The sequence below is a fragment of the Fopius arisanus genome, unplaced genomic scaffold (genome assembly GCF_000806365.1).
Source record: "Fopius arisanus strain USDA-PBARC FA_bdor unplaced genomic scaffold, ASM80636v1 scaffold00031, whole genome shotgun sequence".
NCBI classification, from domain to species: Eukaryota; Metazoa; Arthropoda; class Insecta; order Hymenoptera; family Braconidae; genus Fopius; species Fopius arisanus.
In genome coordinates, this window is record NW_011887770.1 from 787,876 (window position 1) to 814,900 (window position 27,025).

At 36.9% G+C, this 27,025-nt stretch overlaps 4 protein-coding genes across 4 annotated transcripts in view; 2 read left to right on the forward strand and 2 right to left on the reverse strand.

Annotated features, from left to right (window-relative positions):
* LOC105265694 (PTB domain-containing adapter protein ced-6) overlaps positions 1–15,066 on the reverse strand; it is a 42,872-nt gene extending 27,806 nt beyond the window's left edge. The window contains exons 1-2 of the mRNA XM_011303330.1: positions 14,106–15,066; positions 13,937–13,953 (exon numbers count right to left, since the gene is read on the reverse strand). The gene's annotated coding sequence lies outside the window, so the exon portion shown is untranslated. The remainder of the gene's footprint in view (positions 1–13,936; positions 13,954–14,105) is intronic.
* On the forward strand, positions 1,975–11,555 carry myo (myoglianin). The gene is made up of 3 exons (XM_011303321.1): positions 1,975–3,134; positions 7,763–8,360; positions 8,864–11,555. Exons 1-3 carry the CDS (start codon positions 2,756–2,758, stop codon positions 9,081–9,083), a joined length of 1,197 nt encoding a protein of 398 aa, XP_011301623.1. The 5' UTR covers positions 1,975–2,755; the 3' UTR covers positions 9,084–11,555.
* A 439-nt stretch (positions 15,067–15,505) lies between the features above and the next one.
* Positions 15,506–18,943, forward strand: nes (lysophosphatidylcholine acyltransferase 3 protein nessy). Its single transcript, XM_011303337.1, has 7 exons — positions 15,506–15,864; positions 16,430–16,537; positions 16,602–16,724; positions 16,787–17,061; positions 17,154–17,387; positions 17,456–17,764; positions 17,946–18,943. The coding sequence occupies exons 1-7, from the start codon at positions 15,765–15,767 to the stop codon at positions 18,216–18,218; spliced, it is 1,422 nt and encodes a 473-aa protein (XP_011301639.1). The 5' UTR covers positions 15,506–15,764; the 3' UTR covers positions 18,219–18,943.
* Positions 18,916–20,734, reverse strand: TwdlE (TweedleE). The gene is made up of 3 exons (XM_011303336.1): positions 20,534–20,734; positions 19,369–19,833; positions 18,916–19,212 (listed from the first exon to the last, which is right to left on the reverse strand). The coding sequence occupies exons 1-3, from the start codon at positions 20,546–20,548 to the stop codon at positions 19,129–19,131; spliced, it is 564 nt and encodes a 187-aa protein (XP_011301638.1). The 5' UTR covers positions 20,549–20,734; the 3' UTR covers positions 18,916–19,128.
* Between the last annotated feature and the right edge of the window lie 6,291 nt (positions 20,735–27,025).

A 27,025-nucleotide genomic window follows, 5' to 3' on the forward strand; every position in this document is an offset into this window, starting at 1 on the left:
GGTTGGAGAGAAATAAAAATACTCCACAACAGTGGAAAATAATCGGCAAACCGGTGGCGATTAAAAATGTAAACAGAAAATTACTCGAGTAGAAATTTCCAACTCGAAAAATTGGAGAAAAATAATAAAACTCGTGATAATTCAAATTCACGAATTTAAAATTCAATATTTCAAATAAAATACCGGCAAGATTGACAAATAACGAGAAATTGCAATTTTTCCTCGGCGTTCGGTAATTAAGAATCTGATTATAAAGCTTGAGGTAAATTTAATCGCATATTTGTCACCATGAAAAAATAATGAAAATTGATTTGTTTAATTATTGATACGTATTTCATTTATCGAATCGTTTGATTTTTTGCGCATGCCCCAATAGCTGATAATATGAAAAATTCTGGTTTACCGCTGGTGAATATTGATTTTTATAAATAAATAAAAGTATGATCAACCCTAGAAACAATTTAACTGTCCCTGTGGGGTTCATTCCAACAATCCGCAGGACTGGATGCCACATGTGTCTCCACGTATGGCTATCCCGAGAAAAAGAGAAACTCGAGATTGAAAGGCAAAATAAAAATAAAAAGATGGTGAAAAGGAAAAAAAAAAAATTGCAGATCCTCGAGAGCTCCAGAATACGCAAGCCATTCGGTATTTATCTTCGCTCAAATTATTCTGAATGTATTATTAGGGGTTTCTGCAGTTCTCGGAGATTCACGAATTGATATACTGATGTATTTTGTATGAGGAAAGGGATTGGTCTGATGAGATGCAGGATGTCACTGCATTGAACTTCTCCTCGAGAATTATTTCTTATCTATTTTTTTTTTCTGGTTATCTATCCTGAATCTCAGGGCGTACCTCGACTGTTTCGTTGACCCTAAATGCTAAATCGACAGGATCCATCGATTGCAGATTCATCTTGAATTTTGTCATTTTTCCTTTCTTTTTTGCTACAGCAAAATATGAAAAATTCATGTTCGCACGCGGGGGAGTGATTTTTTTTTTTCATTCGAAATTGAAGTTGATACAAATCATCGAATTTCATCGATTATTAATTAAATTCGAACGAGCGCTCGTTCAAATCCGATATTTGACATTCAGAATATCGAAATTTTTTGGAATTTCTTGGATTTTTTATGAAAAAGTCAATATCTTGTTGTAAATTAAAATTAAAATTAAAATAATCTATTTCAAAGTGGAGTAATCGTAACAACAGAATAAATAAACCCCGCGAGACTACAAATTTCGAAAGAATTCGAAAGAATTTCAAAAGAAAAAACGACAAAGGGTTGTAAAACTCTCACCCCTCGTAAGAGCAAAATCGGGAAAAATGAGAAAAGGGGAATGAACGGTATACGAGAAAAGCGATCATTTCCCCTTAATTTTCCTCTCAAAAACGAACCCTAAAACCACAATAATTCTTTAAAAAAAAAAAAGGACGAGGTAAATAAACTCGAAGGGGTGTGTCACCCACGCAAATAAAATTTTTAAAAAAAGGAAAAGAAAAAAATGGAGCTAGTAAGAAAAAAAAAATGAGAAAAACTGTGAAGGGGTGTAAAGGGGGTGAATAAGGGGGGTGGGGTCAGAGTAAGAGGAGAATTAAAGGGATAAAAGGGAAAAGGAGAGTGAGGGGGACAGGGATGAGGGGGTAAAAGGGGGTTAAAGGAGGAAAAAGGAGGGAAAAAGTGATGGGTCTCTCTCTGAAATCCCCCATGAGCAAAAAGGGGGAGAATAACCGAGTGCGAAAGAGGTATGGTAAAAGGCCGGGACACGTACGGTCATTGGCAAAATGGTTGGTATAGTTAACGAGCGGAAGGGTGGAGGTGCACGATGGTGCCGACGTTGGCCCCTACATGCGAATGCGTAAGATACAGAAGAGTAGAAAGAGGAGGAGTTGTGTGGCGTTACGGTTTGGCCTCCTCCAACATATATGCAGTGAGGACGGACAACTCCTGACTCAGTGCTTGACAGGCAACCAAGCTCTCAGCATCATCAATAAAAAAAAATAAATTAAATACTCAACACTACATCCCAACACCCACCACCCACATCCACCGATAAATCATCATCAAAATGTCCAATATACCCCCAATCAACAATCTAAATCAGCCCCAAATCAATAAATTAATAAATTAAATTAAAAAAAAAGAGGTATATAAATTAAAAAAAAAAAAACGTCACAACCCCACGATAACAGATAATGAATAAGTAATAATACTAAACATATCCCCCCATCAGGTGTTATCGTTTCGTCTACAGTGCGACAGTGAAAGGTTTTGTGATATAACGTTATTGTTGTTTAAAAACTGATAAACCCTCGGGTGGAATATGTTGAAAAATCGTTCGATAATGAGCGGCAAGTGCCGTAAAATAACCTCGTATAAACTGATAAAATGTAATGGGAGCTGTTGCAATTGTACGAGAATAATAGGATATTACCTGGATTATTGACTCGAGGGATGATGTTACCCCCCTGGTGGATCAAGTATCGAGGATCCAGTGACACCTAATAAGGGTTAACACTAAATCGAATAAACTAAATTTATTAATTACACCCCATCATCCCTCTTCCCATCCCCCCTCCTTTCCATCCCCCCTATCCCCCCAAACCGATACCCAATCCATAGCAAAAATCGGTGAAGTAATTGAAAGTATAATTCAACGATAGATAAAATTTAAAAAAAAAAAACAAAAATTGATAAAGAAAAAATCAAAGGGGGGAAAAAAAAAGTCGAGGCCCTGGCCTTGGAATAAAATGATTACGAGGGCGCTCTTTCTCCTGTTGGTTGTCCTCGGGGCCTTTGATTTGCCAACGTCTCGAGTTGTTACTTGGGCCAGTATGGCAATGGCTAATAGTCCAAATGGCGGTTGCAATGCATGCAGAATGCACGAGGAGATAAGGGCTATGAGTTTGGAGGCGATTAAGGAACAGATACTTAATAAACTTGGTCTTAAACAAGCCCCTAATATGACGGGACGTGCATTACCCACGATACCACCTATATCAAAGTTAATGGACATGTATGGAATGCAAGCTGATCAGCCGTCAAGTGTTGAGCCTGGTATAACTCATCATGAGGAGATTGATGAATTTTCCGCTAAAACTGAGAGTGTATTTGCACTTGCCCAGCCTCGTGAGTACTTCAATATTTTTCATTAAATTATTTTTCAGTGGTCTTTATCGATTTTTACGCATTATCAGTGTAGACATATATTTTTTTATTCATCGCGTCAATCAGAAATTATTTTATTCATCACTGAATCCCGGTATTTGTTGTTAATTTTTTTTTATCCATCGCGGTGAAAGGATTTTTGCGGATTTCTGGGAAAATGATTTTTCAATCCTTTGCAATTTAATAATTATCTGAAATTGTCGAATTAAAATTTACCAGAATCGGGAATCGATTAATTTTTCAGATTTTTCAAGGGATTTTATCAATGAAAATTTATATTACAGGAAAAATTTATGATTTTTCCAAGAGAAAATGAAAATGTCAGCTCTCGCTGTTATATTCTCCTCAATTCCGCGACAGCACCACAATTTTTTGTCAATTAAAAAAAAATCCTCTGGCATATTCTAAATCCTCAATTATTGAGTGAAAATCGGTGAACTCAAAGTGCATTAACGCCTCTTCTGTCTCAATCTCCCTCTCTCTCAAAGTATGCGTTCGCGTTTATTCCGCGTACATACGTTCGCCCCAAAAATAGACGGTTTATCGCTGGCAACGCCACCCTTTTCTCGTTAAAGGAAAGAAAAAAAAAAGAAAGAAAGAAAAAAAGAGAGGAGGAGAAGAAAAAAAAAACGAAAAATCCCCATCTCAAATCAATCTCTGAAGCCACTTCTGATCTGTCAATTCTTCCCACCCGATTTTTACCCTATCTAATTTTCAATCTCCCTTTTTACTCAACCTCATGTTTTTATTTTACTCTTACTAAAACCAATTACTCTATTCCTGGATAAGCGAGACACGCGAGACGTGCCTCTCGTAAAAATAATATGGTCACGCTTGCGGTTGTGTGCGGATGAAAAAAGAATATAAAAAATAATAATAAAGGAGTTTAGAGAAAAAGTCAATGTGCAACTGCACTTGATTTGATTTTTTAATAGCCTCGCGTGTTATTTATTGCCCCCTCGGTTCTCTCCGTGGTCCCCACTTTTTTATTTGACGCGCATTTTTTTTATTTTCTCTCTCTCAAACTTTTTTTCTCTCGCGTTAACGAGTGATAAACGATAAGTGGAGTTTTGGGGAGAAGCTAGTCGTCAAGATCGATGATCATTATCATTTTCTACGATGATTATCTACCGAGTCACCGACACCACACATTATGGCAAGATCAAGGTCATCAGTGGTGAAAACAGCCTAGGTCAGGCCCATCGTCGGTCGTTATCGGCCAGACGGGGATCAGACGTCAACAGACCAAATGCTTCAAGTTCGCTCACCGGGAATTGAGGAGAAAAGAGGGGAAAAGGGGGCGGTAAGGGAGGGAAGGGATGGGACAAAAATAAAAAAGATAAAGTTTAGGCGTGGTATTGGGCTTGAAGGGGGGATTAATCGAAGGTGGGGAATGTAAATTACGAGGCAGGTCCACGATTTTATGGCCAATTCTGCCATAAAGGGAGGGGAGACATTTCTACAGAGATTCATCGAATTTTCCATTTTTTTTTATTCAGAGAATATTGAAAAATGGTGGAACTCGAATGAAAAAATTTTCCACACTTTTTTAATTCACCTGTGACCTTGAGTGACATCACAACTCCGGTCGGTGAGCGCCATCTATGTAATTAATCGCAAAAGGAAATTTTTTTTTTTGTTTTTTAACATTTATTGGTGAATTTGGAAGTTAATATTGATAATTTCAGAGTAGCAAAAAATTGATGTGAATACTGTCAAGAATTTTCAATCAGCTAAAACTAGAATTTAATTAACCCCAAAATATTCATGATTACCATTGAAACTTGAAACACGATAATTATCTTAACCCATAACTGAAATTGAATAGCACCCCCTTGACAATTACTCTCCAACAGTTGCCAAAAAATGTACAATTTTTTTAAAACTCATCGTAATGAGATTCCGAAAAGTCTATAATTATTCATGGCAATAATTTTTCCATAATATTCCTATCAACCGGGTAAAAATCGATGCTCTCGCCGGCAATTTGATAATCTCTTTTTCGTGGTTTTGGTTGTTGGCGTGTAAAGTTGAAAATATGGGGTTATACAGACTGTTCAAAGCCTGTTATTACGTGTAGCTAAGATATAAGTTAATTTGACGGTCGTTAAAGGTACAGACCGCCTGGGTCCGACGGTAATAACACTGTCGGCGCTATCAATTCGCATCATTATACCATCAATTCCCCTATAATATTCTCTTTCATTTTTAACCAAAAAACATTTTTACAAATCCACCTCTTTACGTATAACCCATGGGTTAGTGAACAAACGATGGTACATAAAATTTTATATCGCCCTAACTGATAATTGATTAATCATTTATCTTCGATTACCCCGCGCTATTCCATTTTCGCTACAACGTTTCCCCTTTTTGCACATTGAAAATTATCTATTTGATCTATTTTACAAAATGCCCATTTCACCCTTCAAAATTGTTTTGTTAATTAAATTCCATTGGTAGAATTAATTATTTCTCTCGGGGCAATTACAACGAAATTTTTCGGTTTTTTTAATTATAGATGAAATTTCGATTAAGCCTGAAATTTTTTAATAATTTTCATTCATTGAAAAATTAATTATGATTCAACCTAAAAAATCGAATTTCCTCTAATTGTAAATATAAATAAGAAAGTGAGATGTGAGCTAGTGTTTTTTATGAAAATTGAATGAGAATTCTGATAATTGAAAAATAAAATGACCTGGGGCCTGAGGTTTTTGGAAATTCGTCAACGCGAAGAGTATTTTTTTTTTTTTGCAATTGTTGAATTACTCGATGAGGAAAAATGGAGAGAAGGGGAGTACAAGCGTGCGACCCAAATGCGATTATCACTCCGAGATTTACTGCCGACTTATACTGTCAAATCATTAGCTGTCGTTTCCACAAGAAGAGTCACGCGAACTCCATTTTCCCGAGTTAAAACCGGGTTTAACCCTTTGAGGAAGTCATACAGTACTCCATAAACGCAAAAGGATGTTGATGAATAATAAAACGTTATTAGACGGTGAGATAGTATTAATTTATCACCACGTAAATTTATTTTTCGTTGAGAAATAAAGAATTTCGCAATTTAATGCAACGAGAGAATGTATATTGCGTCCCAAATAAATTCCAATATTTTATCGTTTCACCCCAAATTTATCCCATCAGGTGGTAAAATGATAAATAACAAGTTGCAATAATTGAAACATGTGTTGTGACTTGTGCCAAGAATGTGCAACAAAGAAGCGAAATAAATTCGCGGTGACAAATGATCAGGAGTGTTGCCAGAACTAATGGGTCTCTATACCCCAAGTGGAATCCTAGAATTTTCGATGAGAAAATTTAAAAATTCCCCCAACTATCAAAATAAATTGAATAATAACATTAAATACAAATAAAACCCCAGCAATCCCTCTAAATATCAATTTATCTCGCAAACCATGGATTGCAAAGGAAAATATCAAAAGACATTTTTTCTCTGAAATTGAATTCACAACAAAAAAGTTTCCCAAAGTTTTCACCTCAAACCGATAGTTTTCGAAATAAATGGTGATAAATCAAAAATCGATATGAGTTTTCTGAAATATCGATCATTCTAAAAGTATTGTTTTCAGAATAAAAAATCAAGACATTTTTCACGTGAACCGATAATTAATAAAAATGTTCAATTAGTCTATGTCAGTGATTTCTATAATAAACAATTTCTGATAAATCGTGTCACTCCGTCCTGATCAGTAGCGCGAAAAAAAGCAACTGGACATGTTTTATCGATCCTTAATCGATGTTTGAAACGGTTGAGGCCGAGTTGTCAAGATCCACTTGATTGGATGAGTTCGGGGCAAAAAACTATACGTAACGGTAACGATTTGGCCGGCCTTTACCCTTCATGGAAGCGTCCTACCTCCAACGGACCTGAGAAACATCGAGATACAGTCGACCAATGCCCCCGATTCAATCATAATGTCAATCTAACGAGAAATAAATACGACTAAAAAAGAAATAAAATTGAGATTTATCGCTGTGCATTTCATCGCACTGCGAAATATTCTGTTTAAATTACAAAACAATTCCCTACTTCGCAGATCAATCGTTTTTCTTATCGTCTTTTGCCAAATTCCAAAAAAATAAATCCAATCCACTGATCAAAATTTTCGATTCCATTTCGATTTCACTTCGATTGAACGCGATTCGTACTTGAAATAATTAAAAAATCTCGGCTATATCACCGAGTATTTCACCCGAAGAAAAACAATTTACGTAAGATGTCGTTCTAAAATACAACTTGTCGTGACTTATACTAATTGCGATAACACCCGAGTGTTATTCCACATTACAATGTTGCGAACTAGTTTCGATATGTATTTATTGTCCGTGAAAAGGCGATATTGCATTTTATCGCACTAGTCTAGTTACTCCGTACGGATTATCAGCGGATTTTATTAACCGATACCAAGATTTTTATTAAATTTTCCCACAAACGCATTTTTACTGGACTTTATTCAATTAATTAATAACCATTAATTTCCGCCAATAATGAGTGGTAATTTGATTTGTACACTTTGAAAAAAAAGAATTTGAATGGAAAAGGGAAATTATTTAAATTGCAGATCAGAAGCTGAGACATTCAAAAGGAAGTCTGGACGTGTTGTACTTCAAATTCTCGGACAAAGTGATTCAGCACCGAGTGACAAGAGCCGAATTATCCCTGTGGGTGTGGGGAAACCAAAGAGATGACGACGATGACGATACCCCAGACGATGACACACCAAGAGGTCCAGTGAGCATAACCCTCCAGAGAATTCTCCGAGGTACAACGGAAAATGGTAGTCCACTCCTAGGGCCACCCCTGACAACAAAACATCTACGACCAACTGGAAAACGCGGCACCTGGATCACCATCGAACTGAGGCGAATGGTAGCCGAGTGGTTCAAACATCCACGAGACAATCTTGGTGTTGCCCTCAAAATAATAACTGGTAAAACCGACAGAAGACACACAACCATCGTCGAGACAAATCCTGGCGCTGAATTTGCACCCTATCTCGAGGTTCAGACACAGGAATTGGAGTCACGACGTGGGGCAAGGATCAAGAGAAGTGTTGGACTAAATTGTGACGAGGCAACACAGGAAACTAGGTGTTGTCGTTACAAACTCACGGTTGATTTTGAAAAATTTGGCTGGGACTGGATTATCGCGCCCAAAAAGTGAGTCAGAATAATTCATTTATTCGTTATTTCTCTTGCCGTTTTTTTTTATCGTCAAAGAAAAATATTTTCCCCGTGCAATCACCACTTCCTCATCAGAATTCAATTTCCACCCCGGAAATAGCCCTCGAAACCCCTTTCCCATTGACTTTCACCCACCGGAAATTTCCTATTCCTTTCGCACATTCAGAGTAAAAATTACTACAACCAATTAAATTCCCTTGTTCCCATTACATTCGGTTGAACTAAAAATTGAACTGGAAATTGACTCTCAAAATCTCAAGTAATTTCGTCAATTTTTGCCGAATTATTCTCGAAGACAATTTCCAAAAAAAAAAAATATATATATCCCGATAAATTATTCACTGGAGAATTATTTAAATGTGATTTATATCATTTTAAAATTGAAATGTAGAAAATTATTACTGATTACTCTTGGGTATGGAATAAAATCCAGTGAGTGAATTCAACGAGTAATCATGATCTCTTGTTATTAATTACAGATATGACGCTAATTACTGCTCGGGTGATTGTCCAATGGCATTTCTACCGGTCTATCCGAACACCCATATCGTGAGTTTAGCTGAACCACCAAACAACACTGGCCCCTGCTGCGCACCGAGAAAACTATCCGAAATAACAATGCTCTACTTCGACAATGAGTATCAAATTGTTTTTACAAGACTTCCTGGAATGGTTGTCGAGCGTTGTGGCTGCTCTTAGCCTTATTAATACCACCCCCTCCCCCATCGATCAATTTTTTTAATTAAAATAAATTTGTTTAACCATCAGTCATTCAAAAGAAAATTTTTCAAATTTTTCAAAGGAAAAAAATGAGAAAACTTTTCCATGAAAAATGGCTATTGAAATTATCTGAAACTAATTGCTCTCAACCAATTGAACTAACAATAATTTTTCCACTGAAACAAACACTAACTTTGACCTCTGTCCCGAAAAAACGACGAATTCTCTAAAAAAATTTCAAATTAACCGCTCAATCTGCATAACACTCCACCATTCAAACATTTTTAATCAGCGCAATAATTTAAATATTTACTACCGTGCAAAAAAGAAAAAAAAAAAAAATCAGTGAACTGATAAAAAAAAATTGAATAAAATCGATAACCACGTAGTATATTAATATTGAACGGGAGAGAAATGGTAATTGAGTTGTTTGAAATGTCGAATAATCACAAAGAAAAATCCTAATCGTGCCTTTATGACCTATTGCCCCACTGATAATTTTTTCCTCTCCCCACAATCGACAATTGAATCCCTCTTTGCAATTCATTTATTCTCATTTCGTCGATTAAAATTGATATTCGGAGAAAGGAAGCGATAACCCCTCGAATATATCTCGAGGGGGAAAAAATAAAAAAAGAGAGAACGAGAGAGAGAGACGAAAAATAAAAGTGTATGAGACTGGGAGGCACGATTATCAACTATACCCACTAATTATATAATGATACTTAACGATAATAGCGATTTAATCCTAGTGTTTCCTCGTTTAACGAATACCTAAAAAAATCAATGCACCGTCAATTAATCAACGTAACTATTATTTCTATTTCGTCATTACAATGAAAAAAAAAAAAAAATCATAAAGAAAAACGAACAAATAGCTATAACGATGCAATATCATCGGCATCCTTCAGCTGTGATATATACATTATGAACTAACTGATGATAAAATGGTCATGCACTGCCGGAGGGCTAACGAAATACGTATACGACTAATTGTTCGAGCAATTTAATTAATTATCCATCGAGTTAATCAACCAAGTAGTGCCTTTCAACAGTGGGCAGATGTCGCTGACCATTAACTGGAGAAAAAAAAAAAAACATATTTTGAGATTGAATATTAATCGTCATTTATATTTCGAATGGGAAATTTCATTTTTTTTTTCCAGTATTTGATCGGAAATGCTGAGGAGATAATATTTATACTCGGGATTATATCGATATTTAGAATCTAAATCAGTATTCAGGTTTTATTTCCGGATGAATATTTATAGCTTTTGGTGATCATTAGTTTTATATTCAGGGTTGTTGCATATTCATTTTTACTGATGAGGATCAATATTCCTAAGTGAAATATTAATACTCGCCCATAGGTAACATTCATTTATCTTTTCAAATGTTTTTAACGAATATTCATATTTTACCGCTGGAAATATTGATGTGTTAGAGCGAAATATTCGTATTTAGAGTGAAATGTTGCTCGCTGATAGCCTAATATTTGAATATTAACAATATTAATATTTCACTGTGCAATATAATTGATATATTGTGTACATCTGATTCGAAGTATTTCAAAAAAGACAACACTTCGTTCGAAATATTCATTATTTTGCAAGGGAAATATATTTTATTGTGAAATATTGTATTTTTTAAATATTCCATCACATCAACACCAATATAATTATTTTCTCTGGGAAAGCATTTCATATTCACAGTCTAATATTCTTCGCTGTGAAATATTAGTATTCACCAGCATTAGTATTGTAGAGTTGAGAAATAAATATTCTTAATAATCTGGTGAATACTGATATTCCAAAACTAGGAATGGAAAAATTTCATGGACAAAAATATTCCACGAGGGAATATTGATGTGTATTAGCATGAATTAATTTTCCTACCGAAAATATGAATATTTTCTATTAGTAACTGCGAGAAAATACATATTTCAGGTTGAAATGATGGAATTTAATGAACAACTTTATTATCATCAACGACAACGGAATGAATAATCTCCCGAGTATCTCAATATTTTCACCTCAGCAATATTTTCCATCACGAATATCTCCATTATTCCACCGTAAAAAATCGTAACTAATACTCAAACGAATCGATTAATCATAATAGTGGTAAATTATGTTACACCTAAGTCCTTTTATAGACTGTATAGAATAGATTATCAGCCCAATGCGCAATCATTCGTTTTCTTCATTTCACTCGACATATTAAGTGAATGTTTATTTATGAATATGTTTTTTTTTAACGCTAGGATCACGCATCCAGATATTATTCTACTCAAACGATATTAATGTGCGCAAATAGTTTTAAGGCGACCTAGATTTAATATCGTAAACGTAATTTTTTTTTCGGAGATCCTGATGATTGAAGGGGAATGATGTAGATAATAACATAAGTGAATATTTATTTCATAAATAAAAAAGGGTTTTTGAGAAATTTTATCGGCAGTTTATTCTTTATCCAATCTTCCCAATGAGATGAACTTTGAGTGTTTGTACGCTTACGTCATGATTATATTTAATCGTGTGCAATTGACTGCATTCAACAATAAAATGATGAAATTTATTATTAATATCTATTTTATCAAATCAATGCTATTTTCTTTGCTTCAACGGCAGACGGAAATAGAATGTATTGCAGTATATGCAATAGTCGGGGAATTTGTGGATTTTTTTATTTTAGATTGTCGAGAGATTTAAAAAAAAGTGGAAATCGCGGTATTTTTGGGTGTCAGTGTGTCTCGAGTATTTCGAGAACGCACTTTGTCATTCTACGAGGCAACCGTGAAGGTGAATACAAAAATGCAAATGTGAAGTTTGCAATTTTTAATAGAATATTCTTCGATATTTGAATTTTACAATCCATTCAATGGTAATTGTCTGGAATACCGATGTCAACACTTAACACGTGGGCTCAACGTTCAAGTTTCCACGGAGAGAAGAAAAATTTTCGACTTATCGATACGAGAAACCGTTTTTTCCATATATTCAAATTTTTTAAAAATTTCAAGAAGAATAAAATTTCAAAACCCATCAGATTCCGAAAAATGGAAATTTCTTTCTCCATCATGAGTAATTATCTGAATCCCAATTTAACCAAAAAAAAATTCTCAAAGCAAAAATAAAAATTCATTTCATAAATAATAATTTTTCTCGAAATGGAAAATCACTCAGTACTACGTGGATGACGAAAAAAAAAACCACTGACTCGGGGGGATTGAAAAAAGAATAATGACCATCACAAAAAAGGAATTGAGGGTTCTGACTGTCCGTGTTACCCGATGCCCTTCACTGCATAGGGCTGCACACGCACGATCGGTACAGAGAGAGAGAGATAATAATATAAAAAAAAGTGCATACGCACAGGGCAATAATGGGGGATGCGTGTCTGAGGGTTATCTTACCGAGTGCTTAGGGCTGCAGGGAGGCCATACAAAAAACTTTAGTAACCCCGTAAATGCTCTACTCCCTTTTCTACCTATATGCGTGGATGAAGAATTACCGATAGGGACAGGTGAATCCAAAGGTGGGAGGAAGGGGGTTGAGGACATATTAAATAGCCGAGTCAGCTCTTGTATCCCTGACGTTAACGGACGCATATATACACTGGATAATTACAGTGTCTGTGAATCACGCGAGCCCAAAACCCAGGAGAAAATTCGCAATCGAAAAAATTTGATGTTTCCAATATTCTACAAAAATCCGAAAAATACTGACAGATTCAACCGAAAAATCATGGAGGAATAATAATTATTTCGAGGCAATACCAGAATGCTTTTTTGCCCCAATGAAATTTGATAGGAAACACTCAAAAATCGTAGAGCTGTAAATTGCATGAAAGATTTGAACTCCGCTTTTTCCCGGTGTGATAAGGTGAAAAAAAAATTCCCCACCCACAGGCGATACCAATCTCAACAATTTCACCTGAAAGCCCTCCCTGAATAATACCCAGACGTTGTTCCATCGTAACATATATCTCTCCACCACCGACCAATATCAGAGGCACATGAGACTGCCAAAAGGGTGAGACATTAACTTTTGCACGCACATCCGCATTCAATCAAAAAAAAAAAAGGCCAGCCCTCGGCTAGACTGTACCATTAATAACATGCCAACTAAGTGGTCGCATCGGGTCGCAGTTCACCCCCGGTGAGAGGCGAATTTTGCGATGAGAAAGAAGAAAAAAAAAATGAATAATTTGCAGAGTGTGGAAATAGCGGAGTAGTTCCAAGAAAATTCAATATTTGCCCCGAATGGAGTCCAATGAATTGGCGAGACGACAGCCAGACAAGACAATGATGATGGATCAATCTGTGCAAGTCAGAGGTGATCGCTACGGTCAAATTTTTTTAGTCACTCAGCCCCTGGCTGAGGATTTTAGCCAGGGACGTGGGTCATTGGTCGAGAAATCCTACGCACTTTCGGCTGAATCTAAGACTCAATATATTTTTTTTCCAATACTCGACGCCGAATGCACGAAGAGAAATTCATTGCGAAGATTTAACGCGAAGTTTCAGAAGTGCTGATTGGAGGGCGTGTGGACCTCAAGGAATTTTTATCATGATCGAGTAAAAATCCGATGAAGTCCAGTGTAAATATCAGTTTTTGATAAATTTCCATGAAAATATTATCAAAGTGAATCTCAATAATGGATTCGTCTGTGAGAAATCCCTGATATCACGGAAATTTTATCCATGACTATTTCTCTTCCTTGGAAGAAATGTTTTTCGCATCTCTCCGACGTAGAAAAATATCGCAACGACATTCACGTAAATTTCACGTGCTCGCATCGATGAATTAATTATTGCAATTAGGACTTACCACACGCCCATCAATCTCTGTAAAAAAAAAAAAAAATGAATGAGAATATGGACATGAGAATTTTAACGACAAGTAAATGTCAAGTAAAATTAAAATTGGACTCTAATAAATTTAATAAATTCACAGGAATTAAATTGTTCTTGTATATGAGTTTGAAGGGATTTCATACCTGCTGGTGCTGATGTAGATTCTCGCTCTCGCCATTCTGGAAGGAACGCTGACCCTTCTCCATGAAAAAGCACAGCACCACAATAAAATGTTCCAAATAAAACTGCAATTTTCGACACTAGCACTTCCACTTTAGCACACTTCACATTATTCACTTATTCACTTCACCTTCACCAAGACTCTACACTGATATGTCCATTTGTTTATTCACTTTATCACCACTAGACATTCACAACACTCGACGAACTCTTTGTTGTAGTCCTTCGACCCCCCAAGTTCACGTGTAAATATTCACTGGTGTACACAATACCTCATTGAATTGAATATTCTCATACAATTTCAATGATTCAATGTATTTATAATTTTTAACATTTATATCCATCAATTTATTCACTTTACCATGGCTACACCCATGACTGAGTCTTTGTTCTAGTCCTCCGAACCCCCAATTTTCACGAATTCACGTATAAATATTCCGTGATGTACGAATTACCGTATTAGACTGAATATTTTCGTACGATTTCACTGATATAATCGATGACGAGCGACTGTTATTGTGTACATTTCGATTTAGCCCTCGAGGTCCGAACCAGCCCGGTCCGAAACAACTAGATTTCCACGAATTTCCATTGTTTTCATTTCCCTTTCCACTCCATCGACTCTCAACACTCGTATTTTATCGATTGTTCCTCATTTTTTCGATTTATTCTCGTCTTTTTATTCGTTTCAACACCACTGGACACTCACAACAATTGATTGAGTAATGGATCCTCGATCCTTTCTTCTCTCACTGCGCATCCTCGGAAGCATTTCGATTTTCACATTTTCTACTCAATTATTCGACACTATTCACTCTCCGATCGCGTATTACTGATTATTGTATGTAATTAAATAGTTTTAGACCAATGCAACCGGCGAATTCAAGAGCCGGCGTTTTTTTTCGAGAGATTCAACAGGACGCGTCACCATTTTCTCCCGTTGCCGACGCCATTTTGATCGGATGACGCAATCATGCGCGAGCAACCGCTAACCGAAAATTTCAAAATCAAAAATAATATACAACAATTCACCATATCTTCAATAATAATAAATATAAATTAAACCAACAATACAAATAGTGTTAATTATAATAAATAAGATGCAATGAAGTTTAAACCGAACAAATTATTCATTGTATACATTTCCACGTGACAATTCAATTTTTTTCTAAAAATTTCTTTTACCGGAATTCCTCTTCGAGGAAATGGAGAAATTAAAAATCCCCGGGGATTCCCTGAACTCGTGAGGAATTGACCAACAGAGTCTAGATGTTCACTAGGTGCTCACCAGGGGTCGTCATCTCTCGGTCCCGTTGTTTTAGACGAGCAAGAGGAGTAGCACCATCTCCTCGAGGGGAAAGTCGCGCCCCTCCAGTGCGCAGTAATGCATAACTCTAAGATGTGATCATGAACGTTAACCAAAATCTGAATAGTACCAGGTGATGTTGAAATTATTGTTCATTCAAATGAGCATTCGAGAAAATTATCACATAAAAGTTGGAGTTGAAAGATTTCGGGTGATTTTTGAAGACTCCTAGTTGTTGATTATTAAAAAATTGTTGCTGCGGTGGAGATTGGATTGAAGAACCTTGAACAGCTGAGGATTATTACTTAAAAAAATAATGTCGATTGCTGATAGTCAGGGTGGTCTTGTTGCTCAGCTGGCACAATCTATGGGGGCCTCCGAACCCGCCTTAAGACTCATTATTTCAATTTCCCTAGGTAAATTTTTTATATTACATGTTATTTTCTATTGTTATTACTCAAATTTATTCAATCACCGCAAATTCAAGAAATTGCGGTCATTTTATTACATCAATTTTAGTCATGCGATGTTTTTTCCTTTCAAAATTGTTTTTACTCAGCTTTAAATCATTTTTTTAAACAGACGACTATTCTAATTCATCGAACAATAACTCACCTCCCCATGTAATTACATAATTAAGATAAAAAGTGTTGGGTAAATACATTGTTGTCGCCGTGACAATGCCTGCTGAAACTAATCCTAAACAAATTCGATTATTTTATCTTGAACGACTTTCGGTTTCTCCATAATTATCCTAATGTTAATTGCTGTTCCACTGATAGGCAGCACGTGAATTAAAACGGCTACAAACTCTGAAATAGTCTCTTATCATTCAATATTTTAATACAATTAGTACGACTCGATTAGATATTCAAATTGGCTTTATCAAAAATTCTGTAGTCATTATGACAAGGGAGAAGGGAGAAGGAGAGCTTTCAGCTTGACATGATAAGGTTTATCAGTTGATTAACTATTTTTTAGGCTTTCCATTGGCTTTTTTGCACCGGCATACTCTCTATGGCAAAATTCCCCTCCATCAACATGTTTTCTTTATTGCCAGTGGTGTACTTTTGGGTATCTGGAATTTCGGTGAGTCATTGGTTTTGTTAATAATCCGATTTTTAAAACCGATAATATCGTTTTTATTCGTCAGGTTGGGACATGAGTCACTCCGCAATAGCTTTATGCACAACGTACCTGTTTTTACTAGTCTTTGGAGGTTCAAAGTTAGCAGTTGCTGTTACCTCAATATTTAATATGACACATTTATTATACGGTAAGATAACCCAAAGGAAAGATCAAGGAACAAAAAAAAACTAGAGCATCTGTGAATTACAGGCTATTGGACAACAAGCACTGAAGATTATGATATTAAATGGACAATGCCCCATTGCGTATTGACCCTGCGACTGATAGGTCTCGCTTGGAACTATTACGACGGAAGTAGAGACAGGAAGTTTCTCTCCGAGTACCAAAAAAATGTCTCCCTAAAGAAATTACCATCCCTCCTGGAATGCGCTGGATTCACATATTTTCCTGGGGCATTTCTCGTCGGACCGCAGTTCAGTATGAAACGATATCTCGATTACGTCAATGGAGATCTCATAGAAAGTGTAAGATATTTTTAAATCATCGGAGAGTGATGTAGAATCCACAAGTAAAATCATTCAATTAATGAAAAGCAATGATCGACTGATTTTTATAGAAATCTCCAGAGCCAGAAGTGTTGCCAGATAATATAGTACCTGCGATAAAACGAACTGCTTTGGCAATTGTATACCTTATAATTTATCACATAGGGGCGACGTATTTACCTGATGAGTACCTCCTGAGCGATTCTTTTGGCAATTTGAATTTTATTAAGAGAATTTTTTTGTTGGGGCTGTGGGCTAGAGTCTGTCTGTATAAATACATTGGGTGTTGGCTGTTGACGGAAGGGGTGAGTCCTAAATTAATTCATTAAAAATACTATACATTGAAATGAAATTGATACGATGAAATCCTCAGGTGTGCACGACGTTTGCTATGTCGTACAACGGACGCGACGAGAATGGCCAATCAAAGTGGGACGGTTGCGCCAATGTTGATCTGTTTACATTTGAAAATGCCACAACATTCAATCACTATATACAGTCCTTCAATATGAACTCGAATCAGTGGTTCGCCGAGTATATATACAAACGTCTCAAATACCTCGGTTCACGCAACGCGAGTCAATTATTTACTCTTCTATTTATTGCTGTTTGGCACGGCTTCCATTTTGGTTATTACCTTACCTTCTTCAATGAATTCATCATAATGTACTTCGAGAAGGACGTGAGTATGAAATATTATCAATTCAATCAGCTTGGTTAGTATTTCATGTAAAGGATAATCGCGCGTGTAACTCCAGTTATTCCATTTCTAAATCTATCTTACTTTCAAAAATTACGCAACTCTGATGCTCAATGAGGAAATGACTTGGTGTTGAATTTTTTGCATTTAATGTAATTTTCAGATAACTCCAGTTCTCCGGAAAAATGATAAATTACAAGCAGCTATTGCCACTGGACATGGAAGAGTCATGACGTGGACACTCCAGAAAATCTACACACTCATATTTATGGGCCATGCATTCGTACCATTTGGCTTACTTTCGTATTCCCATTACATGCATGTGTACTCGAGTGTTTATTACTTCGGATTCATAGTATTCTGTGGTTATCCATTCGTTGCGCCTTACGTGAAACGAATCATTCGAGGAAGTGCAACGAGACCACACACCGAATAATTCCCGTTGATTTTTCTCTGAATTAGTTTACTCACAAGTGATGACGATTGAGAATGGGAATTTAATGATGATGAAGTTGGGGTGATGATTTATGGGGATGGACTTTCTCTTTGCAGGTCTCTAGCCGTCCGGAATTTATTTTTTTTTCTGGGGGAATGGGAAATTATATTGACAATGTGAGTGAGAAGAGAAACTAGATGAGCAGTCTTTCCACGAGATGAATTTCTCGTTTTCCAATATTTTTAATCTAGAGGAAAGGGCATAAACGGTTTAAGAATATCTCAGTCTTTTTGCGGTTAAATGCCTATTGAACGTCAATACTATCTTTTAATATTAATTTTTTCAATAAATGTAAATTCAATTAATTGTTAAGCCCCTGAAAGAACCTCTCATTTTATCAAATATAAAGCAACAAATAAATTGCATAAATAACTCAAATAAAGCATCTGGATATCCTTCAGCCGTTGTACCTCTTTGCCACTGACTTAATTTTTTAGAATCAATACATTTTTTTGTATTCTCCGACAATATTCCAGTCTTTTCTTTTTCATAAAAAGAAAATTCGTATTGATTTACGTGGGCTTCCGTCATTGCTATTGAAAATATCATTTTCTAAATAGAAAAATTTTCAACAGCGATGATCAATCGAGTATCTATTGTGTTCGATGAATTTTCCACCAAAATGAAAAGATAAAAACAGTATGAATAAATTGTATTTTCAGTAATTTTCTTACAAATGTCATTCTCTCTGCAGTATTTTCCTTTTGTATAAAAAAATATTTATTCTCCTTACAAATCCATAAATGCGAGCTCATATACTGGTATCTGTCAAAAATATTATTTTTGGATGGTGGCACTAGTTACCGAGATTGATTTCCAGTAATTCCTTTATTTCTATAGATTAATGAGATTAGTAGGGCCCACCGCCAGTTTGGGGGGGTCCGTAGCTGTCCTGAGGGGGAGACGGTGGTCCGTAGCTTCCACCCTGTTCCTTCTGTAAGGTCAAATTCACAACGAAGAATTATATTTTTATCCACCACCTGAGTGACGATTGGGACTAATAAAACCGTGAGTGTCAGACTGAATATATTAATTAATATATTAAAAGGGTCATTAATGGGATAAAAATATCCCACATTAATTATCTCACCTGAGTCTTGTATCGAATGAAATAAACTTCGGGTTTGCTGGGTTGTGTCGGGGCTTGTGTTGGAAGTGTGACTTCAGGTGCCTCTTCGGGTTTCTTCACGAGAACATAAATGAGGGTCTTCTGCTCGTCCTGGGGTGGCAATGGCGGAAGAACGGGCGCCGTTGGTGTGGGTGGTGTTGGTGCCTTGATGAAGACTATTTTGTAGTGCTTCTGGGGAGCTGCTGGGGGTGGCAGGTACTTCGGGGGTTTGTATTCCGGTGCCTCTGGTGGGGGTACGTGAACGTAAACGTGCTTGTGAATGACTGAGGGCCTCTGGGGGGGTCCGTACGTATCAACTGGGCCCGATGGATAACCACCACCACCACCACCCCCCACACCCGATGAGGGAGGGAAGTACGAATCCACTGGTGGCTCGGGGGCTGGTTTTCCCCAAACACCTGCTGCCGTTGATATCACCACAATCAACTGGATAATTCAAAACAAAACCGCAGGATCATCAACCCCATCAAATAAACATCATCGATGAATTGATGATGTTAATTGATATCATGTGTAATTTTTAATATTCAATGGTAATTATTATCATGCAATGAACAACTGCGGTATCTAGGAGAGCTATGAAAATTTAATAGCAAAAAATTTTCTCACGCCTCCCGGGAAAATCCCATTCATTAATACTTCACGATCTAATCACAACTAATTCACCCATCATAAACCTCTCAATTACTCACTCAATACCTCAAATCAACGCGTAACCCATTGAAGAAACAATTTAAAGTGTTTACGACCACCGTAAAATTGATTGCTAATGAGTTTTCCCTTTCTTTTCTCCTAATCACTGAATAAATGAAGATGACACACGAGGGCAAACCAATCTAAAAGCTTTCGCTACCTCTATTATTACAATCTCACGTTTTTCTCTCAGTGCACCTGGCATAATAATTAAGACCAGAGTCTCTCTTCTCTCGGTATTGCACTAATTACTTCCGTTAGAAAGCATGCACTGAATTAAGATATATCGGCCCAGGACACAATGAAATCAAAAAATTAAAAAAAAAACCGCTCAAATCCCTTTTCAAAAATTCTCAAAAAAAAAAAAATCACTCAAAAAATGTTCACTCGCTACAATTGGAGGATTTTTTATTTTCCCATAGGAGACACTTACAACGAGCCCTCGCATTGTGACGAATATTTTTATCAGAATATATCCACTGGTCACCGGGATTGGGATTAATCACAAGTAGTTTGATGGTCAATTATTTATCGAACTGGTGCACTTTGGATTTTCACTGTCAGACGATCACGACGGTTATGCCGATGTTGCGGTTGTTCTGGCAACTTTTATACCACCCAGAGTGTGAGAAGGCCCCCGAATAGACCCCGTGGTTAAATGGTGTACGTGATGTTATATGGAGTGCACCTTCCCTTCATTTCCCCGACGGCTACTCGTCTCTTTATTCGCTCGATTTTTTTTTTCTCCATGCTTTTTTCTTTTCCTTTTGTTTTTTTCACCTTCTTAAGGTTTCTTCCCCACCTATTCATGTATATAAATCACGTACCGAGGTACATGGCTGAGTGATGTATGTATACGGTTGGACTACTCCTGGTGATGGAGTTGGTGCAATTCCTCGGTGAAATATGCCGCTTGGAAAATTATCATCTCAATTTTTGGTGAAAGACATCTCAAGTGGTCTAGATAACGTAATGAAGTATTTTATTATGTAAACATGGGGATTTTGTAATTACTCACTCGGGAAGAAATTTCTCAGTTCCAGGGAAAATAATCGAGAGTCTTTCAGTGATTATTTAAAAACCGATGATTAATAGGTGAAGCTGTTAATTGCATTGGAGTTAACCAAGTCTTACACTACCCTCGTCATTAACTTCTTCACCTTGAGTCTACCTCCATTTGGTCACTTGTCCTCGTACACCTGTTCAATCCTTCCAGTACACCTTTCTATCTTTTGTAATTCGCCAAAAGAAGCATTCCCCAAATTCTTGATGAAAAAAAAAACAAACGCAATAAACGGAGCCATTAACTTTCTATTAAAAAGTGGGGAAAAAATGTTGCAAAAAGTGAGAAGAATATTGATAAAAAAAAACATATATACGGTTTTCAACTCTCGAGTGAAATCTTTTGGGGGCAATTAGTGTATAACTCACCGTGGAATTTCGAAAGGAAGGCACATGTAGCGACTTTTATGACCAAGAAGAGCACGTTACATCGGTCAGGGTAGAGGGGATAAATATTTATCCGCATTTTTCATTCGAATCTAGTTCTTTCATTGATAATGTGCAGTGCAAATTATCATTTTTCATTTTATTTATCTGAATATGTTGTGGAACGTTTTCATGATTGTAGACTCATTGAAAAGTGAAGGTAAACAGTAGATCCTTCCTCCTGGGATAATTCCAATAATTACGAAAAAATGTGGTTTTACGTTAATTTGAATTTGCTCACGGAACTATTCAATTATGAGGAGTTATTTTAATGGGGGCCAGTGGGGGAGTATGTAATTACAGTTAATTCTCTCATTAAGCGATGCCGGTTTTTATGTTTCGAAAATTTGATGGAGTTTTCTTTTTTTACGGTGGTTATTAAAAATTATGTAAAAATTCGGGGGGAGCAGGAGAATTTCTCGGTTGTCGGGTGTTCATTGACGAAATATTCATTTTTTTTAGGGAGTACTTAATTAATTGCAATTCTGTTGGCGTGAACAGTCGTTACCTTGACATTTATCAACCTGAAGACCTCATAATAATCCCGAAGAGTGGTTAAATGAATTGTTTTTAAAATGTACGTCATGTTTGCTTTTAAATAAATCACTTCTCTATTCATTCTGAGGTATTGCATATACAATACAATTCCGAGTGATTAATGAAGAGAAAAAATCTTCAGACTGCAGGTACTTTTACTCTACAAACGATCAAGGTTCTTTCTATCAACGTAAATGCGATTAAGAGGGCATGCTAATTGTGCATCGAAGAGAGGATTCAAATCTACCTGAAATGTTCTCTCACTTCCTGGAAGTCGGTGCATTTTTTCCTCTCAATTCGCTTTGATGTACGATTTGTAGATATTTTTTTTTATTCTGCTTATTCTTTCAGGTGTGCATGTTGGAAAAAGGAATGATCAACGGGAGAAGCTGAAACAGGATACCCAGTTGTTGGTAGATTGACTCGTGACTGGCAGGCGAAAATAAACCGAACGGTTGGAAAATTTATTGCATTGCGGTATTAACGCGGTTATATATTCATCACAATGGGGGGATTCGGGTGCAACTGTGCGATGAGATTTTTAACTTTGATAGATATGTTAACGCCAGGTACTCGGCTAATTAACGTCGGCCCATTTTTTGTTTTCTCTCCCCACTGCATTCGGATTTTTTAATTGCTCCAGATTTTTTCGTATTTCGGTAATTCATTTATTGCAGTTTACCATTTTTTTTTTCTAAGAATATTTTTTATTATCTAATGGCAAACGTAAATAATTACACGAACCCTCAACTTTCGTTGAAACGTGAATTTTATTCATACAAATATGGAGTTTTACTATTTTCTCAATACAAATCTCAGAACTAGATTGAATCTCTCATTGTTTCATACCCATGAGATATTTCCTGCAATTTCCATGAAAGTTATTTAATTATTCTTCATAATCATAGGTTCATAATAAAGTGAGAATAATCAGGAAGATGCGCAACAATGAAGTCATTCTTTAACCAGAAACAATAAAAAAATTCTCCAGTTTCTCCAGATTATTATGAAAAATACAAGTAAATCGATGATTTTTATAAACAATACTAACAATTCATTGAATAATTTAATCCACAATTCACAAATTAAACCGATTAATTACTCCCGCATTTAATAACAATTACCCGACGAGAAAAAATTGAATTGAAACTAGACAATTATCAACGCTTTCAATTCTCACGAACAATTATTACACGTTAACTGTTAAAATTGAGTAATTACTCGGTACAAAACTCGTGCACTCTAGAAAACAATATCTTCATTGGTATGCGTCTCTCATTCCGATATTTATGTTATTTTTGGTGAGAGGTTGCAATCTATTGGATAATTCTGACCTCCCCTGAATAATTTACAACAATCAATCAAACTATTATCATTCTCGACTAAATTATTTGAATGATAATTCAAAGGTGAAATGATAACTCCGTGATACAGAATAGAGTAACAGATTGAATTGGTTTTTGCTAATTGGTATTCCTCGAGGGAGTCTTCCGCGCGCCGGTTGGCAAATCGACGGGACTTTCACTAGCACAACACCAACTTCCGGGAGTTGTCTAGATCACTCTTTTGTATTCCTCGTCTATGTGCAGTGAAAATTTTCCATAATTTCCCTCCCACCCGGCTATAAAAAAAATAGTACTGCTATAAAAAAATGAAAAAAAATTGAAGAAAAAAAAGAGTGCAATTACCGGTCGACCCTGACATTACCACAAAAATCCGCCCTTCAATTACCCCCCTCACAACTTTCTCCACCTCAACCCTCAAAAGTTCCCCCGCCAAAAGAAATTTTAATACTTCCATAATAACCGCAATCACTCGCCGATCATACTGATCGGTTCGATCACATCCTGCATCGTACTCCGGGTGAAAGTAGACCATAAGTGTTTTACCAAAAAAAAAAATGCGAGGAAAATTGATGAAACCCAATCCAGCGATGATTCTCCATTTATTGTAACCCGGAAGACCTTTCCCGTAACATCGAATAACTGACTGCATCGGTTTTATTCTGATTCGAGATTTTACTGGACGGAACTTTCTGCGTTTTCAAATTATTCTGGACGAACCCCCAAGGGTAATTATGCGGAGCTCCAGGAGTCATTTTCCGGGGAACTTGATGTCCTTCGAAGGTCATCCATGGGTTACCTGTGCTGGGTACTTGTTGTTGTTCGGTGGTTGCTAAGGTACCGGCAAGATCGTCAGCAGACACCTGTGCAAGCGACGGAGACTCGGTGGTATCCGACAGGTGGTAACTAGTCGAAGTCCCCACGTCTTCAGGAACTCCATCCCCTGTCTTCGGTCTCACTGTTGTGGCTGGAACATCCTCTGGAACTTTTTTTCCATTGCCGAGTCCCATCGTTTCCCAGAATGTCTCGAAAAAGTTCGAACTCCGGGGATGAGTTCTCTCCAGTTCACGTACCTCCTCTTCGGAGAGTTCCGGAAGGAAATACGTGAGATATTTAATATTTTCATACACCTGATCATAATCGATATCCCATTCATTCGGTCCAAGTGTACGCCATTGAGATTCCTCTGAAATTTCCGAAATATCACCTCTTCCCCATTGTGACCTTGAATCAACCGGAACTTCGGTTGATTGGGGTTCCTCAATCCTCGGCAGCCACCAAATTTGGGGATCAATTTTAGTCTCATCAACTTTAACTTCACTTATTTCATTTGAAGTTTTTTTTCCCGGAGTTCCAGTTTCCTCAGAGACTTCACCGATTTTACCATTATAAATTCCATTTCCCCCCTGAACATCAATCGTATTGACAGTTGTATCACCTTGACTGAATTGTCCTTGAGCATCCTGTCTATCGATATTCCATGATGGCACACGATTTTCAGACGATTTGACCCAATCTGTTTGACCTTGGAGTCCCATCACCGGGTCACCTTGAGGAAAATCGTAGAGTTCCTCGATGGTGGTCATCACCATTGGCTGGAGATAAAAAGTTCCGTCGATTCGATGAACCCTGTAGATCTGATTGTCCTCCGGATTTATAATGAACTCATCGGTTCCGCTCGGATCGAATTGGTTCCACCCGAAGAGCCACGACAGGGGCCAGGCACTCCGGGTCCGACGCTCACCTGGACTGGCCAAGGTCATCCTCCAACAAACAGCAATAATTAATAAATTTATTACGATGACCTTCATCCTGGGGACACTTTTCTGTTACTGAATGCTCATCGATAGTTTCATCGGGTTTAAATAGAATCTTGAGTTGCAAATGGGGGAAAAATTTCGAGTGATCGATATCAATTGTGATTATCGTGGGGCCTTGAGGCCCGTCAGGTAATTAACGGTTAAGTATCTTTTGTGGAATTCGACATTAAGGGACGAATTGGGAGTTTAGATAAGGGAAGTCATTAGACTCTGGAATTAGAAATGATTGTTGTTGAAAACATTGTGTAATGAATATTCAATGGGTTGTTTCAGGGGAATATTCAATGGGTTGTTTCAGGGGAATATTTATCCAATTCCTTGTTGATTTCGTGGAGAGAAGAGAAATCGCCGGAGAAGTGGATGACGGAAAATAATTTCCGATGTGGGATAGACTGCAGGTGAAAATCAGACAATTGTAACATCCTCTCGGGAGATATCATCTGGTCTGACAATTTCAGGGACAGCTCTCGAGTTTCTCAGGAAACAATCAGCGATTGGTATCGAACGGTGAGGATATACGATACAATTGAATTAAAGGTGGGACACGTTTTCTCATTACGAGTACAGGGAATTAACGGATTCTCAAACAAATCTTGTTAAAACTGGAGGAGACGTTAATAAAAAATTTTGAAAATAGATAAAAATGGAGTGTTGAATGATCACTCGTTTCCCCCAGAGCTAGATTTATCGGGAAAATTTGTGGAGATTGGTCCGGATCCAATCATGTGTGAATTATCTGATGACAAATTTTATTCAAACTCTCGAGAAGGTATCAGAAAGTTTTTAGTCATTTGCAGGATGCACTCGAGGGAATTTAAGTTTTGGAAAAGCTAGTGTCCATGTGTGGGGGACCGGTTTTTGACGGGCTCCATTAAAGGTGAAAACTCGATGTCTGAAGATGTTTTGACGGGGACGTAAGCACGCGTGTAAAAAAATTCATTTCCGGTGAAATACCGGAGCCGATGCATCTGTCTTGCCATCGAAGAAAGTCACACGTTATTTAATACATTGGAAAGTCGTTGACTGTCGAGAAATATCATTAAAAAATCAGTAACTGTTCATAGATCATTTTTCCATTTATCCGCGAGTCAAAATTTTCCCATTTCATTTCTCCAATTTCCAAACAACGAATTTCTTATCGATTTCTCGCTGTCGACATTACGGGAAAATAATGAGTCCAATGAACTTCGGCAGATGATGCCTCACAAAATAAATAAAAAAAAAAAATGGGGACTGCAGTTTCTACTGTCAGAAAATATTGAAAAATCATTGCTCATTAATTTCGAAATACCGAGTGTACTCCTGATCCTTCTGATTGAAGATGCCATTAGGTACGAGGATTTTAAAAAAATTCCAGAAGAATATCCGAACGCGAAACAGCAATCATTAATCTGGAATGATCAATGAAAAATCAATACTCCGATCAGGTTTGCACCGCATTAGTCACTCTCTCATAGCTGATGCAACACGTGTCCGCGATACTGAAAAAAAAAAAACTGGTCGATGGATTCTTTTTCCCATCGATTCGTCCACGTGCCAGGAATACGCCAACCAAACCCACACGCATCTTAAAATTTTATTTCAATCCTGAAAAGAGTGAGAAGTAGGTGAGTGTCCGATGATTCCCACTCGACGGTGAAAGCTGAATGAGGATCAAAGGTCACGACACCTGCCGCTTCTTCTGGTACCCCGAGACGTTTTCTCAAACGTTCAGGTAGAGAGGAGAATAAAAAAAAA

Excerpts from the sequence above, each read along its gene's own strand:
- myo (XM_011303321.1), top strand. The coding sequence starts at position 2,756 with ATGATTACGAGGGCGCTCTTTCTCCTGTTGGTTGTCCTCGGGGCCTTT. Across the intron at positions 3,135-7,762 it reads ATTTGCACTTGCCCAGCCTC|ATCAGAAGCTGAGACATTCA; the intron begins GTGAGTACTTCA and ends TTTAAATTGCAG. Across the intron at positions 8,361-8,863 it reads TGGATTATCGCGCCCAAAAA|ATATGACGCTAATTACTGCT; the intron begins GTGAGTCAGAAT and ends TATTAATTACAG.
- nes (XM_011303337.1), top strand. The coding sequence starts at position 15,765 with ATGTCGATTGCTGATAGTCAGGGTGGTCTTGTTGCTCAGCTGGCACAA. Across the intron at positions 15,865-16,429 it reads CATTATTTCAATTTCCCTAG|GCTTTCCATTGGCTTTTTTG; the intron begins GTAAATTTTTTA and ends ACTATTTTTTAG. Across the intron at positions 17,765-17,945 it reads TAATGTACTTCGAGAAGGAC|ATAACTCCAGTTCTCCGGAA; the intron begins GTGAGTATGAAA and ends TGTAATTTTCAG.
- TwdlE (XM_011303336.1), bottom strand. Across the intron at positions 19,213-19,368 it reads TCATTCGATACAAGACTCAG|AAGGAACAGGGTGGAAGCTA; the intron begins GTGAGATAATTA and ends TTGACCTTACAG.